This window comes from Bos indicus, chromosome 7 (genome assembly GCF_029378745.1).
Source record: "Bos indicus isolate NIAB-ARS_2022 breed Sahiwal x Tharparkar chromosome 7, NIAB-ARS_B.indTharparkar_mat_pri_1.0, whole genome shotgun sequence".
NCBI lineage: Eukaryota > Metazoa > Chordata > Mammalia > Artiodactyla > Bovidae > Bos > Bos indicus.
This window is the reverse complement of record NC_091766.1, coordinates 94611996-94627890: the sequence shown is the minus strand read 5'-3', so window position 1 is coordinate 94627890 and position 15895 is coordinate 94611996. Positions and strand designations below refer to the sequence as shown.

The following is a 15895-nucleotide window of genomic DNA, read 5'->3' as shown; positions in this document are numbered from 1 at the left end:
CTGAGCGCCAAAGAATTGATGCTTTTGAACTGTGGTGTTGGAGAAGACTCTTGAGAGCCTCTTGGACAGCAAGGAGATCCAACCAGTCCATTCTAAAGGAGATCAGTCCTGGGTGTTCTTTGGAAGGAATGATGCTAAAGCTGAAACTCCAGTACTTTGGCCACCTCATGCGAGAGTTGACTCATTGGAAAAGACTCTGATGCTGGGAGGGATTAGGGGCAGGAGGACTAGGGGATGACAGAGGATGAGATGGCTGGATGGCATCACCGACTCGATGGATGTGAGTTTGAGTGAACTCTGGGAGTTGGTAATGGACAGGGAGGCCTGCTGCTGCTGCTAAGTCGCTTCAGTCGTGTCTGACTCTGTGCGACCCCATGGACTGCAGCCCACCAGGCTCCTCCGTCCATGGGATTTTCCAGGCAAGAGTACTGGAGTGGGGTGCCATCACCTTCTCCATAGTGTGCAGTATTCACAAAATTGCTAGATATGGTAACACCTTTAAGCATGTTAATGTTCCAAATGTATTTGTGGAAATGTTAGTCTAGACAGTAAGTGTTATAATTTCAGACCTGTGTGAGATTTGTCTGAGAAGACTTTCTGCTTGACACTTGAATTTGGACTTGAATTACACATAGCATTTGAGTAGACAGAGGCAAATGTGAACAGGCTGAATGGGAGAAGTAAAGACAGAGATGTGAAAAGTGTTGGGGAGTGGTGGAAAAAGTAAATATGAGGTAATGCTGAAAAGGGGATTCTTCCTTTCTCACTTTAGCTAATTGAAAATTACTGCATTTTGAATGTAGGGAAACTAAAAACAAACTGTAGTTGAGTCGAGTTTGGAACCTAAAAGGTCATAATACTAGATAGATGTTGGATACATAAGGAACTCCAGAAATATGTTACCTTTATATAGGGATTTTTTTGACCTGAGAGACAGAATACATTTTAGAACATACATGCATGCGCATATCTGAGATCCCAAGGACTGCAGCCCGCCAGGCTCCTCTGTCCATGGAATTTTCCAGGCAAAATACTGGAGTGGGTTGCCATTTTCTGCTACAGAACATAGAGCATTTGTCAAGTTGTAGTCTTTAGTATTTGTGTAGTAACTAATTTAAAGAGGATACTTGTGTTTGGTGATAGCCATTTTTTGAGAAACATAGACAAGAAGGTTACTTCTTGAGGGATCAAGGAAGATAGGATTGGGGGTTTTAAATGTGTATAAAAAGTGTATAATAACCACTGTGAGTTAGGAATGGGAGGAAAGTGGTGAAGTTGATTGAGAGGGTGGTAGGGGCTAAGGTCTGCAGAACTGGCAGGTACTGTGTTCAGCTACTCCATCTACATACATATCAGGTAATCGATGTCCTCACTTTACCAATGAGGAAACAGACTTGGAGGTGAAGTAAGGTGCCCAGGATCTGTGGAGGCTTGAATCCAGATCTGTCTTTGTTGACTTGGTGGGTGCATGTGGCAGAATGAAGGGGCTGACAAAATGTTGGATATTTTCTGAGAACAGAGTTGGAATGACTGAGTTAATCAGTAAAATCAAGTTGAGTGAGGAGGGTAATCATTTGTAGCTGAATAGGGGCTTAAGGAAGTTAGTGACACGGAGAGTCAGGTTTTAACATTTATTTTACCTCCCCGCTTCTTGTTTAACTTGTATTTTACTTTCCTAGACATTGTGAGGTTCACAATACTTGCTTTTCTTACCAGTAAGACCCTCTTCTGTGGAACTAACCCTTCTATTTAAATAGCAATGGCACCCTACTCCAGTACTCTTGCCTGGAAAATCCCATGGATGGAGGAGCCTGGTAGGCTGCAGTCCATGGGGTCACTAGGAGTCGGACGACTGAACCACTTTACTTTCATTTTTCACTTTCCTGCATCAGAGAAGGAAATGGCAACCCACTCCAGTGTTCTTGCCTGGAGAATCCCAGGGACGGGGGAGCCTCGTGGGCTGCCGTCTCTGGGGTCGCGCAGAGTCGGACACGACTGAAGCAATTTAGCAGCAGCAGCAGCATCACTAGTGCATGGTTTATCAAACTTACTATTTCTTATTCATCTCCACCTGCTTCAGCTAAGTTTTGTTTATTTCCTAGTCTAAAGAAGCATTTTTTTTTCCTTTATTCCGTTTTTTAAAACCACCTGTATTCTCTTCAGGAAGCATTCTAGGTTAATTTTGTTTGACAAAATCCATTCCAGAGATAGTATCAAAAGATACTTAGAATTTGTAGTCATGTAGAATTTGTGTTAGTATTTCAAATGGCTAGTTAGATGGATTATTAATATAAAAAAAAAAAGTTTGGTCTGTTTAATTAAATTTACAAACTAGTTGCCTGATGTGGGCAGCTGTTTTTCATATTTAAAATTCTTTATGTGGCTTAGAACAAGATTCACTTCAGTGTAATTAGGTTGCAAATTGGAAGTAAGTAAGTGCCCTTAATGGAGAAGGAAATGGCAAACCACTCTGGTGTCCTTGCCTGGAGAATCCCATGGACAGAGGAGCCTGGTGGGCTGTAGTCCATGGGGTTGCAAAGAGTCAGGCACGACTGAGCGACTAGCCCACACACAAGTGCCCTTAATTGTTCTAGATTTAAAACGAAGTGTAGAAGTAGATAATATTCTCTTCTGGCTCAGTTTTTTACATTGAAGTCAGTATATTTTGAGTTTCTGTAAGTTTTTCCAAATGTGATTGCTTATGGAAGTTTCTTTTGTCACCTCGAGGCCATGGGGACACAGTTTAGACCAACTCAGAAATTTGGAAATTATAATTAGTATCTTTTTGGGAAAGAAAGAAATTGGAAAATTGTACATAATTATTTCTCATGTTTTAAATTATAAATTATGAAAATTGAACCTGAATCTGATGTGTTAAAAATTCAACATGTTTTGGGTGGTGTATGTTACCTTTTTCATGTGCCTAACTATCCTGTGTTTTACTTAATCTAGATGGATAAACATTTAAGGAACAATCTGAAACTCAGTTGACAAAGAAGATAGTTTGTGATAATAGGTAAAAGGTAGGTGTCTAGAGTGCTAAATCTTAGGCAGTTAAACTCTGCTTTTACTCAATGACTGATATTACCAGTTCTTTTGAGAAGGATGGTTAAATGGTGTGGGTTATTATCCCAGACTATAGGTCATCACAAAGCACCTTTAGACTTTTGTAATTAGATTTAAAGGTGTCATTTTTTTGCTTTTCTGTAATTAACTTCCATTGTTGTTATCGTTGCAATTTTTTTTTCTTCTTCTTATTTGTGCTTTGTGGAATGTTTGTTTCTGGCACTGCTGAATGTGGCTTCAATTTCCATAGCTTTAGCTGGGGTGTGTAGGACATATCAGTTCATCTACCTGTCATCTAAATGTTAGTTTTGAGGTATATCATTGTCTTGTGGCATGGTTGTCACTTTGCAACTTTTTATTAGGTGCAGTTGTTGCTTTTTATGCTTGATATGTTGAATCAAAACCCTTTTAGTGGTAGTAAAAAAAAAAAAAACACCCTTCATTGAGTGAGAATGTGCTAAATATACACTTTTCTTGAGATTGAGAATAAAAAATGGGAGGAGAGGTATAAGGATAAAGTCTGTGGGGCTATGGAAGAATACTAAAGACACTTGTAAAAGGGCTGGGGTTTTCTTTGAAGTGTTGGAAATGCTTGGAATAGAGGGAGGTATCCCAAACAGAGGAATATGAGGTTATGTGGAATCCTTGTGAGTAGTAGGTTTTTACTCTGCAAAATGGGTAGATGATTAGTGCTCTATAAAGCTTTGTGAAGAAAATGAGTGAATGAGCCTCCTCGTTCTCCATAACACTTCCTAAAAAAGAGGAAAACATTTTCAGGGCCAGAAAGAGGGCTAGAAAGGCAGATTATTTTGTTTTTCAGAAAAATATAATCCCCTGAAACTAAAATTTATTTATATATACGCATTATATTTTGGTGAAGAGAGAAGGTGTTAGTGCTGTCTTGTTATGCTAAATGCCAAATCAAATGAACAAGAGATAGGAGGAGAACAGAGGATTCCACTGCAGCAAGTTCGTTGTTCAGTCGCTCAGTTGTGTCCAACACTTTGTGACCCCATGCACTGCAGCACACCAGGCTTCCCGGTCTTTGACTGTCTCCCAGAGTTTGCGCAGACTCACGTTCTTTGAGTCGATGATGCCATCCAACCATCTCATCCTCTGTCATCCCCTTCTCCTCCTGCCTTCAGTCTTTCCCAGCATCAGGGTATTTTCCAGTGAGTCAGGTCTTCACATCAGGTGGCCAAAGTATTGGAGCTTCAACTTCAGCATCAGTCCTTCCAGTGAGTATTCAGGATTGATTTCCTTTAGGATTGACTAGTTTGATCTCCTTGCTGTCCAAGAGTCTTCTCCAACACCACAGTCTGAAAGCATCAATTCTTTGGTGCTCAGCCTTCTTTATGGTCCAACTCTCACATCGTACATGACTACTGGAAAAACCATAGCTTTGACTATATGGACCTTTGTCGGCAAAGTGATGTCTGTGCTTTTGAAAACACTGTCTAGATTCATCATAGCTTTTCTTCCAAGGACCAGGAGTCTTTTAATTTCATGGCTGCAGTTACTGCCCATAGTGATTTTGGAGCTCAAGAAAATAAAGTCTGTCACTGTCTCCATTGTTGCCCCATCATTTGCCATGAAGTGATGGGACCAGATGCCATGATCTTCATTTTTTGAATGTTGAGTTTTAAGCCAGATTTTTCACTCTCCTCTTTTACCTTCATCAATAGGCTCTTTAGTTTGTCTTCACTTTCTGCCATAAGGGTGGTGTTATCTGCATATCTGAGGTTATTGATATTTCTCCCGGCAATCTTGATTCCAGCTTGAGCTTCATCCAGCCTGGCATTTCGCATGATGTACTTTGCATGTAAGTTCAATAAGCAGGTTGACAATATACAGCCTTGATGTACTCTTTTCCCAGTTTGGAACCAGTTCATTGTTGCATGTCCAGTTGTAACTGATGCTTCTTGACTTGCCTACAGGTTTCTCAGGAGGCAGGTAGGGTGGTCTGGTATTCTCATCTTTTTAGGAATTTTCCATTGTTTGTTGTGATCCACACAGTCAAAGGATTTAGCATAGTTAGTGAAGCTGAAGTAGGTGTTTTTCTGGAATTTCCTTGTTTTTTCTGTGATCAACAGATTTTGGCAACTTGATCTCTGTTTTCTCCCTTTTCTAAATCCAGCTTAAACATCTGGAAGCTCACAGCTCACGTACTGTTGAAGCCTGGCTCGGAGAATTTTGAGCATTACTTTGCTAGCGTGTGAAATGAGTGCAATTCTGCGGTAGTTTGAACATTCTTTGGCATTGCCCTTCTTTGGGATTGGAATGAAAACTGACCTTTTCCAGGCCTGTGGCCACTGCTGAATTTTCCAAATTTGCTGGCATATTGAGTGCAGCACTTTCACAACATCATCTTTTAGGATTTGAAATAGCTCAACTGGAATTCCATCACCTCCACTAGCTTTGTTTGTGGTACTGCTTCTTCCTAAGCCCCACTTGACTTCATACTCTAGGATGTCTGGCTCTAGGTGAGTTATCACACTGTCATGGTTATCTGGGTCATTAAGACCTTTTTTGTATAGCAAGAGTAGATGTAATTACCGGTGAAGACATGTCAGGCTATAGAAGGGTATCGAACATTCAAATTGGCCCCCAAGAGAAGAATAGAATTTGTCTCGTATGGTCTTTAAAAATAACCCACTTCGAGGCATTTGACAGATCCATGTTGGCTGCTCCATTTAAGTCCAGATTTGTCTGTCTCATTTTCAAAGTCTTATGTAAACTGGTGCTCTACCTACCCAGCCTAATTTTCTTCTGTTCTTCAACAAGTCCTTCCTCTTCCATTCAGTCTGGCTTCCTTATTGTTTCCTACACATTCCACACTCATTCTTCTCTCTCCGATTTTGCTAATGCAGTGCTTCTGGCTGGAGTAATTGTCCTTCTTCCCTCCATTCTCAGATCCTTTCTCTACCTCGTAACCCTTGATTATTTCACATCACACTTCTGTCTTCTATACTCCTTTCGCACTTGCACTCATTAGCCTTAGTTTAGAGTTTGATTCTTCAGTGACTCATGTGCCTGAGGTCTTTCTCTGGATTGAGATTATATTCTTCAGAGCAGAGGCCTTCCTTTCTGTGTCTTCTGTCAAAGGCAACATATAGCTTGGGAGCTGCGTGCTGTGTTAGTGCTGCTTGGTTCTGCTTTGTTCAGAAGTGCTTTTACTTGTATGTTGGGTGATAGAAAAGATGGTGATCTTTGTCCTGGAAAAGTTGCATTCTTCTGATTGCTTTTGCTTGGTCTTATCTTGAAACTTTTTTTGTTCTTTTTTAACTTGGGTATCTCTTGATTTTTTTTTTTTCTTCTTGGATGTCTCTTTTTATCCCTTTCTGTTGGTCCAGATTAGTTGTCATCATCACTGTCATTCTCTTCTTTCAGTCTGCAAGTTTATCTACCAAAGATAACTTAGGTGTGAGAAATATAATGTTGCATCAGCATAGAGACTTGGTTGCTTCAAGCAAGATTTGCAGATTGTATAAAAATCCTTCTGATGTTTTACATTGTAAATTTATGCCAATATCATTTCAGCTAACAGAGCAGTGTCCAAAATAAGAGCACATGAGATATGTTGCTTTAATTGTCTAATTATTGTAACTAAGCAAAAAAATCCCTTTTCTGTCTATTTAGGAAGTCTCGTTTTGGCTATAGATAAATTGATATTTTAATATTTTAATTTTTGTATTATTTGAATCTAAAATTCTTTAAGTCAAAAGGATTTTTTTTAATTCTCTGGCTTCTTAAATTTCTTTCATCTTACGCTTGTGCCTCAGCCTGTTTGGATGTAAAGAACTGTCAGCTACCATGTCCGTGAGCCATCTTCTTTGTTCATTTTGCTACCTTGAGCATCAGTGATCTATAATTACCTAATATGTACATAGCTTTGTTTTACATTCTTGAGGTTAGAGTTCAATGGAGTTGGCAAAAAAAATACAAATGTTTCTTTTTTCAAGATCAAGTTGTGATTGAATTTGGCTGGTTTACTGGTAAATGCAATAAGTTGTGACATCTTAAAATATGTTAGTTTATTTAATATTATACTAATATATCTTCAGTGAATATTTTGTGTACAAATTGAAATATCTATGGCTAAAATTAGTATATAGTCTTCTTGAATATTCCTTTCCTTTATTTAAGTATAAACATTACGTTTACTTCTCTTCAAAGAATATTATATTACAAGGAATACTAGACTACTGTCATCCTAAAGAAATCCTTACTGTGAAAAAAGTTAAAATCCTGATTTATATTTTATAGAAACTAACATCAAAACAGAATGCTTTCTTAAACTTACATCATAGTTACCGAAATTTATTTGTGTTAATGTTTTTACTCTGTGACTTGGATTTATTTTAGTACTTGCTTTGTATAGAATTCTATTGAGATTGGTGTGTGCTTTGGGTCCTGGCCCATAAGATCATCTGTGTTTTAGCCTACTATACGGAGAATGCATATAATTCAAATACAATGCAATTTCAGCAAATATTTATTAATATATACAGTTTGTCAGATACTAAGGATTGAGGATACAGCAGTTAAGCAACAGCAACAACCCAACAACAGATTAAAAATCCCTGCCTACATGGAGCTTATATTCTGGTGGGGTTGGGAAACAGATAATAAATAAGTATATAATATATTAGATGGTGTTAAGTGCTCTGAAGAGAAATAAATGCAGTGTTAAAGAGATAGTTAGGGAATATTTAGTGGTTGGGAATTGGAAGAAGAAAGTGTTAAAATTTTAAATAGCATGGCCAGGGAAGGTTTCATTGAGGAAGTGACGTTTGAGTAAAAATCTGAAGGGATGATCTGACTTTCTGTTTTTTAAACATAATAAAATATGTTTATTTTAAGGGGAAAGAATGCTCCATGTGGAAGGAATTATGTGTGCCTTTTTCACAGGTTAAGTTTGTTCAATTTGTTGGAACTGTTATAGTTAGGCAGGTATCATTGTAGTTTCATTCAGGCTGAAATTAGTATATAGTCCTCTTGAATAGTCCTTTGCCTTTATTTAAGTATAAACAGGCTTTTTGTTTTGACAGAATGTCCAGCAAGGAAGTAAAGACTGCTCTGAAAAGTGCTAGAGATGCAATCAGAAACAAAGAATACAAAGAAGCTTTGAAACATTGTAAGGTAACTAATATTTTTTTTTCCTTCCAGGACAGAAATGGTCACAGCTGTAAGCATCACTGATTTGTAATATGTGAATCATTTGTGTCTAAATACAACAAAAGTGGTCAGGCCTGTTAGTAGAACCATTAGCGTGGTTGTGCCAGGATAAGTTACTTCTACCACTTACTTTTGTCTTTCTCTCTGTTGGTAACTTGTCAAAGCCAAGTTCCCAAAACCTGAATGTGTCTTAGCTGTCTTTTGATGGATTGTACTATGGAACACTTAAGTTTTCCTTCTTTAATGGTATGTCGTCGGGAGAATCCGCTTGGTGTGTGGTTGTGAGCGTTAGGATTCTAAAGGTCCTTTCTGTGCTGAGGGAAATGTTCGTGTCCAGAAGGAGGAACTGAAGGTGCAGGAGAGATGCAGGCTGGCAGTAGGAGAGCAGTCCCTGGGAGGGTGAGTGAGGATGGGGTCCAGAGCTTGAGAGGAGGGCCTTTGACACTTGTTCTGTCTAAACAACAGGGAAGATAGATACAGATCCATAGCCATCAGGTTTGTAGATTGGGTGGTGGTGGTGGGAAGATAAACGTCCCCCTCTGATGGCTCCTGTCTTCTTAGGGATAAGCTGAGGCTGAAAGAGGAGTTGTGTAGGAGGCTGGAGACAAAAGAAGGTATGATATAGTTGTCATTCGCCATGAGAGAAGAAATTTATTAGTAAGGATTAGCAGGATTACCGGACTGTAGTCAATGTCCTTTTGAAAATTTCATATTACTAAAGGGAGATCGGTGTATTCAGCTGTGTAGTGTCTTCCTTCATGTCACCCTTCTCAGGCTTGGAGATGGACAAGATGAATTCAATATATAGGTAGTAAGAAAGCTGAGGGGAAAGAGAGGCAAAGGAGTTGAGGATGTTTGCAAGGGAATGATGACAGTGATGTAAGCTGGTATAAGCTGGGACATGAGAGATGAGAATTGAGAAGTAGGGTGATAGTTGGAGGGAGGTGAGATTAGAAAAAAGTTGGTCATAATAGAGGTTAAAGAACTGTTACCACTGCAGTAATTGAACTGGGAGGCTAGGAGAGGTGCATGCTGGAAACCCAGGTTTTGGATGGCTGAGTACTGAGGGTAAGTAACTGAGAGGCCTTGACATTCATTGGGTCGTCTGCATGATTGATAGAATGATTACTGGAATTGAAGTGGAGAGGAGGGATACCCTATTTTCACTGAAGGAAAGGGGATTCCTAGGAGGTTGGTAGATGGTAGCAACAAGAAGGATATTTTCTAGAGTATAGCTGGTGGTTTGATCTTCAAAGGTGCTGGGGTTTTTAAAGGAGGAGGGGGAGCAGAAGAAGAATATATTACAAGTGACAAGTGTGAGCAACGGAAACCCTTGTCTTAGCTCCTGGCCTGTGATATGTGGGATGAATGTGAAAAGAAATCGGCTGCAGCATGTAAGATCTGTAGGGCCACAGCCCAGTTTCATTGCAACAGAACTTAGTGCAGTTCAAAGAAAGATTGAACCTAGGGACCTTGGCTGTTCACATCAGGAGTGTCAGCAGTTGCACTAAAGAGTTCAGGACAGTGGGAGGGAGAGAACGGAGTAAGCCTGGGGGAAATAGATAGCAGTATAGAATGAGAGTCTTAAGGGGTGAAGGATGCCCTTGAGAGGTTAGGTTTCTAGTGAGCCCAGCACGGGTGGAGGCCATGACAGAACTAACCCTCATACAGAAGAAGGTGGATGGGCTCTTTAGACTCACAGTAAGAAGGAGGAGGTGGCAGGGGTGCTGGGAGGGGTTGTTTCCTTCAGCACTAGACTAATACACGTGTGAATCTGTTTCTGTTAATATATACAGAAGTACCGCAGCCGTATTCTTTCTGATTCACATATGAATGCCACCAAGCAGTTTATAATTTATACCTGAGAGACTCAGCTAGAAAGCCAAAGATGGGGAACTAGTCAGTGGCAAATGTGTGACGACTTAACGTGTAGTAACCTAGAATGTTGACATTTTAAGAGAAGTTGCTCCTTAGTGTATTTGCTGTGTCTGGTCTGATTTATCACCTCCTCTGCTGGTGCATCTGTAACTCAGTATAAGCATGCCTTTAGGCAGCCTTGTCTGACTTGTTCGGATGGAGTTGGGAGTCAGGTACTTTTTTCCTTATCTCAGAATGCCATACCTGCTTTCACTGCACTGTTATAAGTATTTCTTTAAAAAGTCTGTTTCCAATCTTGAAAACCCGGTGATTAGGCAGACAACAGGTCCTTACTGACTGTGGGTTGATTGTGGCATTTATCGTTTGCTCTGCAGTCGTATGCCAGTCATTGCCCTTGGTGTTGGGAACACAAACGTTAATAAAACTTCAGTGTTTGGAGCTTAGCTTTGGTGCTTACCTCATGGGTGCCGGTTTTTTGGGAGGTAACATTATGGGATAGAATATTGGTGACATTGCTAGAAGTGTCATGTGGCCACACGTAAGACTAATAATCTGCCTGCTTCAACTCAGAAGTGTTCTTCCTTTTCTCTAGAATATGTAAAACCTTAAGAGCTAATTTCATTTTAGCTAGTAGTTTTGTGTTCCTTTCACTGGAACATCTTTGCTTTCCATTTCAAACTGTTTTACCTTAGCAAGTAGCTGTTACTTCTGTAAGCAGTAGCTCTCTGTATAATTTTTGTTCTAGTTGACAGGTGTTGTTTAAACATTCATTGCCACTATTTCTTTTGAACGTATTTGGTACAGTCACAGTGAAGTCAAAATACTTTCCTAGCATATAATTTCAATGAAAATATCTATCTGTTTAATATGGGGAGATGCTATCATAGGGGAAAGAAAATACTGGAGTTGGATAAGGGAGTTGGATACAATATGGAAAATAGTTTTGTAAGTGACTAGTAGCAGTGTGCCGTGGAGTGTGGTAAGAATAGTCTTAATTGTGCTCTTTATACTTAGTGTTATTCTCAAGGGGCAGAGGGAAGCATTTGGCTGAGGCACGAGGATTACTTGGGCATCTCTGTAAAATATGCCTCATATTTCAGGCCCCCCGCAGTCACTGGTCCAGTCCAGCTCCCCCTCTCCTTGAGGAAACCGGGGACCAGAGAGGTTGAGTGGTATTCTGAGATCACTGAGTTAGTGGTAGATCCAGATTTCCTGACTGTTAGGTAGACTGTCTTTGATTGTTGTTTGTCCACAAGTTTCTAAAACGTAACGAACATCTCTTTTAATTTTTTTAACCAGACAGTGTTAAAACAAGAGAAGAATAACTATAATGCCTGGGTTTTTATTGGCGTTGCTGCAGCCGAGCTAGAACAGCCTGATCAGGCCCAGGGTGCCTACAAGAAAGCTGCTGAATTAGAGCCAGACCAGCTACTAGCTTGGCAGGTATGTAGACATTCTTTTTTTTTTTTTGACTATGTTATAGGAAAGAACGTTTTTCAAAATACAGGTGACAGCTTTACAATAAGCATTTAGACCTCCATTTCCCCAGTATAAGAGAGAAGAAATTAAATTTATTGATCTTGTAAACTTTTTTTTTTTTGATCTTGTAAACTTGAAAGTTAGTTGGTGCCAAGGATGCTGTTTGCTACTATTTAACATCTAATCCAAAGGATTATTTCCAAATGTTAGGACAGAAATTGAAACATGATTATATAAATCTCCAACTTAATTATATATGCATATGAGAGACTTATGAATAATATTCTTTATGCTTATCTGAGGGAAAAGATGGTATATTAATGTGTTTTTTAAAAAATAATATGAAAAAATTTGAAATTCCTATCTGAGTATGAGTTACATTCTTTTTTCTTATTTTAATGGTCTCTGTTTTTTACTTGGCTTCTCCAGCTTTTTCATGTTTAATGACTTTGTTTCGTATCTCAATCACATCTTAGAAACTGTGATTAATAGGAGGTAGAAGACTCTGGAGAACGTGAACCTGTTTGTCTCAGGTTCACATGAACAAGAACATGAGTAGGTTGTCTGGTAACATCTCTCTGATGCCAGCTTTTATTGTGTACTGATTGGTTTAGGATATCTGTCTTTATTTGAAGCAAAAATGATAATTTCCACAGAGTACTTGGATTTCTTTCTTTTGACCATGTGAAAATAGTGTTGTATGGTAACATCTTAGGGGTTAAAATTGCACAAGAATTATTTAAGAAGTATTTATTATTGTGAAATACATTTTCAAAAGTAAAGAGAATGATGAAATGAACCACTCTGTGCCCATCATCCAGTTTCAATAAAAACCTACTCATGGCCAGTGTTTTTTCATCTGTACTTTCACCCACTCCCTCCTACCCCCAATTATTTGGAGGCAAATCCCAGGTGTTTTATTTCATCTGTAAACTATAATAATCTCTGTCATAAATAATCTTTACAGATTGTCACTTTACTTAGCAAAACAAATGTGAGCACACTGGATGTCTTTGGAAGAGTAATCATTGCTGTTTCCTCTTCTAGGGATTAGCAAGTTTGTATGAGAAATGTAATCACATAAATGCTAAGGATGACTTACCTGGTGTTTACCAAAAGCTCCTGGATCTGTATGAAAGGTAATCAGTACGTGGCGAAAGGCTCGTTTCTGTAAAGGCTTGAAGTAGAAGAAACTGGTTAAAATTATATACAAGTACTTCAAACATTTACTGGGAATTGGAAATCATTTTCCTTTCAAACTATTGTTACAGAATCTCTTAATTGTGATTGAAACAGTAATAGTAGGTGGGTTGACTAATTTGAGAACTTTGATATTATTTTTAGTCAATATAATAGAAGATAATGTTTCTTAAACCTTTATTTTTTATGAGAGGCTCATTTTATGAAATTTTTCTGTAGTGTGATAGAGGATATGTTCCAGTAGTATTATTTTGGTGATATTTTAATTTTTGTGTCTTAAGTCCTCAGTTTTTTTCATTAATCAAATTCAAAATCCTCTTTTTCTATTCTAAGTGTTGACAAACAGAAGTGGTGTGATGTCTGTAAGAAACTGGTGGATCTGTATTACCAAGAAAAGAAACACGTAGAGGTCGGTTAATGATTTGCTTGGGTAGTAAATTTCTTTTAATAAAACCATTACTAAAAGGAAGCTTTCATTTAGCTTAAGGAAACATTTGAAAAATGAACATATGGTACAGCATCAAAACAAATTACAGTGCTTTGAAAACTGTAACTTGGAATTCAGGTATCATAACTTCCAAACTTTTTTGAAACTGGGCAGGGATAAATAAAATAAGTAAAAGTATATCATCTGTAGAATTCAGTGAGTCATTTGTGGTATCCCACTGCTGATGCTGTAAGTTATGAGGACTGGGGCATATAGTCATTCCTGTATGCACTCTGGTATCTCATCAGTCATACTTCTCATATAAGGACTATGTGGGTTTGCCCAGTCATCCTATTTTTTTTTATGGAATTCATAATAGATGGAGCTCTCTGCTTTTGCAGTTTTTATGTATTAGTAAATAAAGATGTTTTTATTTATAGATTTAAATGTTTTTAATAGCATTTCAGTATTTTAGATATAGTAACCATTTTAAATCTCCTTGATAGGTGGCCCGAACATGGCACAAATTGATAAAGACACGACAGGAAGAAGGTGCAGACAACCAGGAGCTTCATCAGCTGTGGAGGAAATTGACTCAGTTGCTGGCTGAGTGCACTGAGGACCAGAATAATGAGACCCAGCAATTGGTACTGAGCCGTGTACTCCCCACAGTTTGTATCACGAAAGTTGATCATTCAGTTGAGTTTAGAAAATGGAAACACGATATAATATAGAAAAACACTGTATGTCAGACTGGATATCTTAAATTCATAGATGCTCTTCCTGATAAAGTCAGAGTTACAGGCCTGCAGTTTCAAACTAAGTCTGGACAGAGTGGAAATGGTATTCAGGGTATCAAAATTTTACATCCCTGTATTCACAAAAATTCACACTATATCAGTTACTTAATAACTGTGAAAAAGAAACTATGAAATTGACTTTTACAAAACTGCTGTTTCTAAAAAATTGTACCTTAAAGGTATGTTTCTTCATATTTCTGAACTAAGAGTATTAAATTGCTTTCAGGTTTAACAATTAGAGTATTTTATTTTTTTATGTATTTAATTTTTATTAAAGTATTATGGTTTACAGTGTTGTGTTCGTTTCAGGTGTACAGCAAAGTGAATCAGTTATTCATGTACATACATCTACTCTTTAGATTCTTTCCCCATGTAGGTCATTAAAGAGTATTCAGTAGAGTTCCCTGTGCGAGACACAGTAGGTCCTTGTTAGTTATGTATTTTACATGTAGTACTGTGTATATGTCAATCCCAGTTTCCCAATTTATCCCTCCCCTGCTACTTGCCCCCCTGGTAACTGTAAGGTTGTTTTCTACATGTCTCTTTTTCTGTACCATTTTTTAATAGATTCAGCATGTAAGTGATATCATATGATGTTTGTCTTTCTGCATCTGACTTTGCTCAGTACGACGATCTCTGGGTCTGTCCGTGCTGTCGCAGATGGGTTATGTCATTCTTTTTATGGCTGCGTGATAGTCCATTGCATGTATGCCTGCATCGTCTTTGTCCACGCCTTTGTCGATAGACATTTAGGTTGCTTCTGTGTCTTGGCTATTGTAAACAGTGCTGCATTGAGCATTGGGGTGCGTGTGTCTTTTTGAATTATGGTTTTCTCCAGATATATGCCCAGGAGTGGGATTGCTGGATCACATGATAGTTCTGTATTTAGTTTTTTGAAGGACCCTCCATGCTGTTTGCCATATGGTTGCACCATTTTACATTCCCACCAACAGTGTACGAGGGTTTCTTTTCCCCCACACCATCTCCAGTGTTTGTTGTTTGTAGTCTTTTAGATGATGACTGTTCTGACTGGTGTGAGGTGATACCTCATTGTGGTTTTGGCTTACATTTTTCTAATAATTAGTGATGTTGAACATCTTTCCATGTGCCCCTCAGCCATCTTCTTTGTATGTCTTCTTTGGAGGAATGTCTGTTAAGATCTTGCACTCGGTTTTTGCTGGGGTTATTTGGTTTTTCTTTTTGTTGTTGTTGAGCTGCATAAAGTATTTGTATTAAATGTATTTTGGAGATTAATCCCTTGTCAGTAGTAGACTATTATATTTAGAGTGTTTATATTTAGTATCTGGATTGCTTATTCCTAGCAGTATTCCTTTTTAAACTGCAGCTTTTCAAGTAATTGAAAAGAATTTTTAAAAGACTATTAAAAAACCACTGGTTTTGAACTGTAAATGAAAAATATTTTCATCATTATATTTTTTGTAAGTTTAAAGGTAAACTTAATTTCTTATTATAGTAAATAAGCACTCAATGTACACTTGTTAAATTGAATAGAATTTTAAAATGTTAACAATTATAGATTCTGCGTAAGATTGGAAGCTCTTTCTTCATTTGTTCACTCACTCATTTGTTCCTTTAATCAGAAAGTATGGGGAAACTATTACTGTATGTCAGGCAATGTCCTAAGTGCTAGGAATGAAAATATGAGAATAAGGTTTTCATTCATTTGTATATTGGAGAATTAATCCTTTGTCAGTTGTTTCATTTGCTATTATTTTCTCCCATTCTGAGGGTTGTCTTTTCACCTTGTTTAGAATTCCCTTTGCTGTGCAAAAGCTTTTAAGTTTAATTACATCCAATTTGTTTATTTTTATTTCCATTTCTCTAGGAGTTGGGTCATAAAGGATTT

At 38.1% G+C, this 15895-nt stretch overlaps 1 protein-coding gene across 4 annotated transcripts in view; it reads left to right on the top strand.

The window, feature by feature from the left end:
• Positions 1-15895, top strand: part of SKIC3 (SKI3 subunit of superkiller complex) — a 147284-nt gene that overhangs the window by 44925 nt on the left and 86464 nt on the right. For 2 of the 4 annotated variants that reach the window (XM_070794038.1, XM_070794040.1), the window contains exons 2-6: positions 8118-8208; positions 11422-11565; positions 12649-12740; positions 13135-13210; positions 13735-13875. In XM_070794038.1, coding sequence (XP_070650139.1) covers positions 8118-8208; positions 11422-11565; positions 12649-12740; positions 13135-13210; positions 13735-13875 — 544 coding nt within the window. Of the gene's footprint in view, positions 1-2952; positions 3024-8100; positions 8209-11421; positions 11566-12648; positions 12741-13134; positions 13211-13734; positions 13876-15895 lie in introns of all 4 variants that reach the window. The other 2 variants (XM_070794039.1, XM_070794041.1) reach the window with 2 other exon arrangements.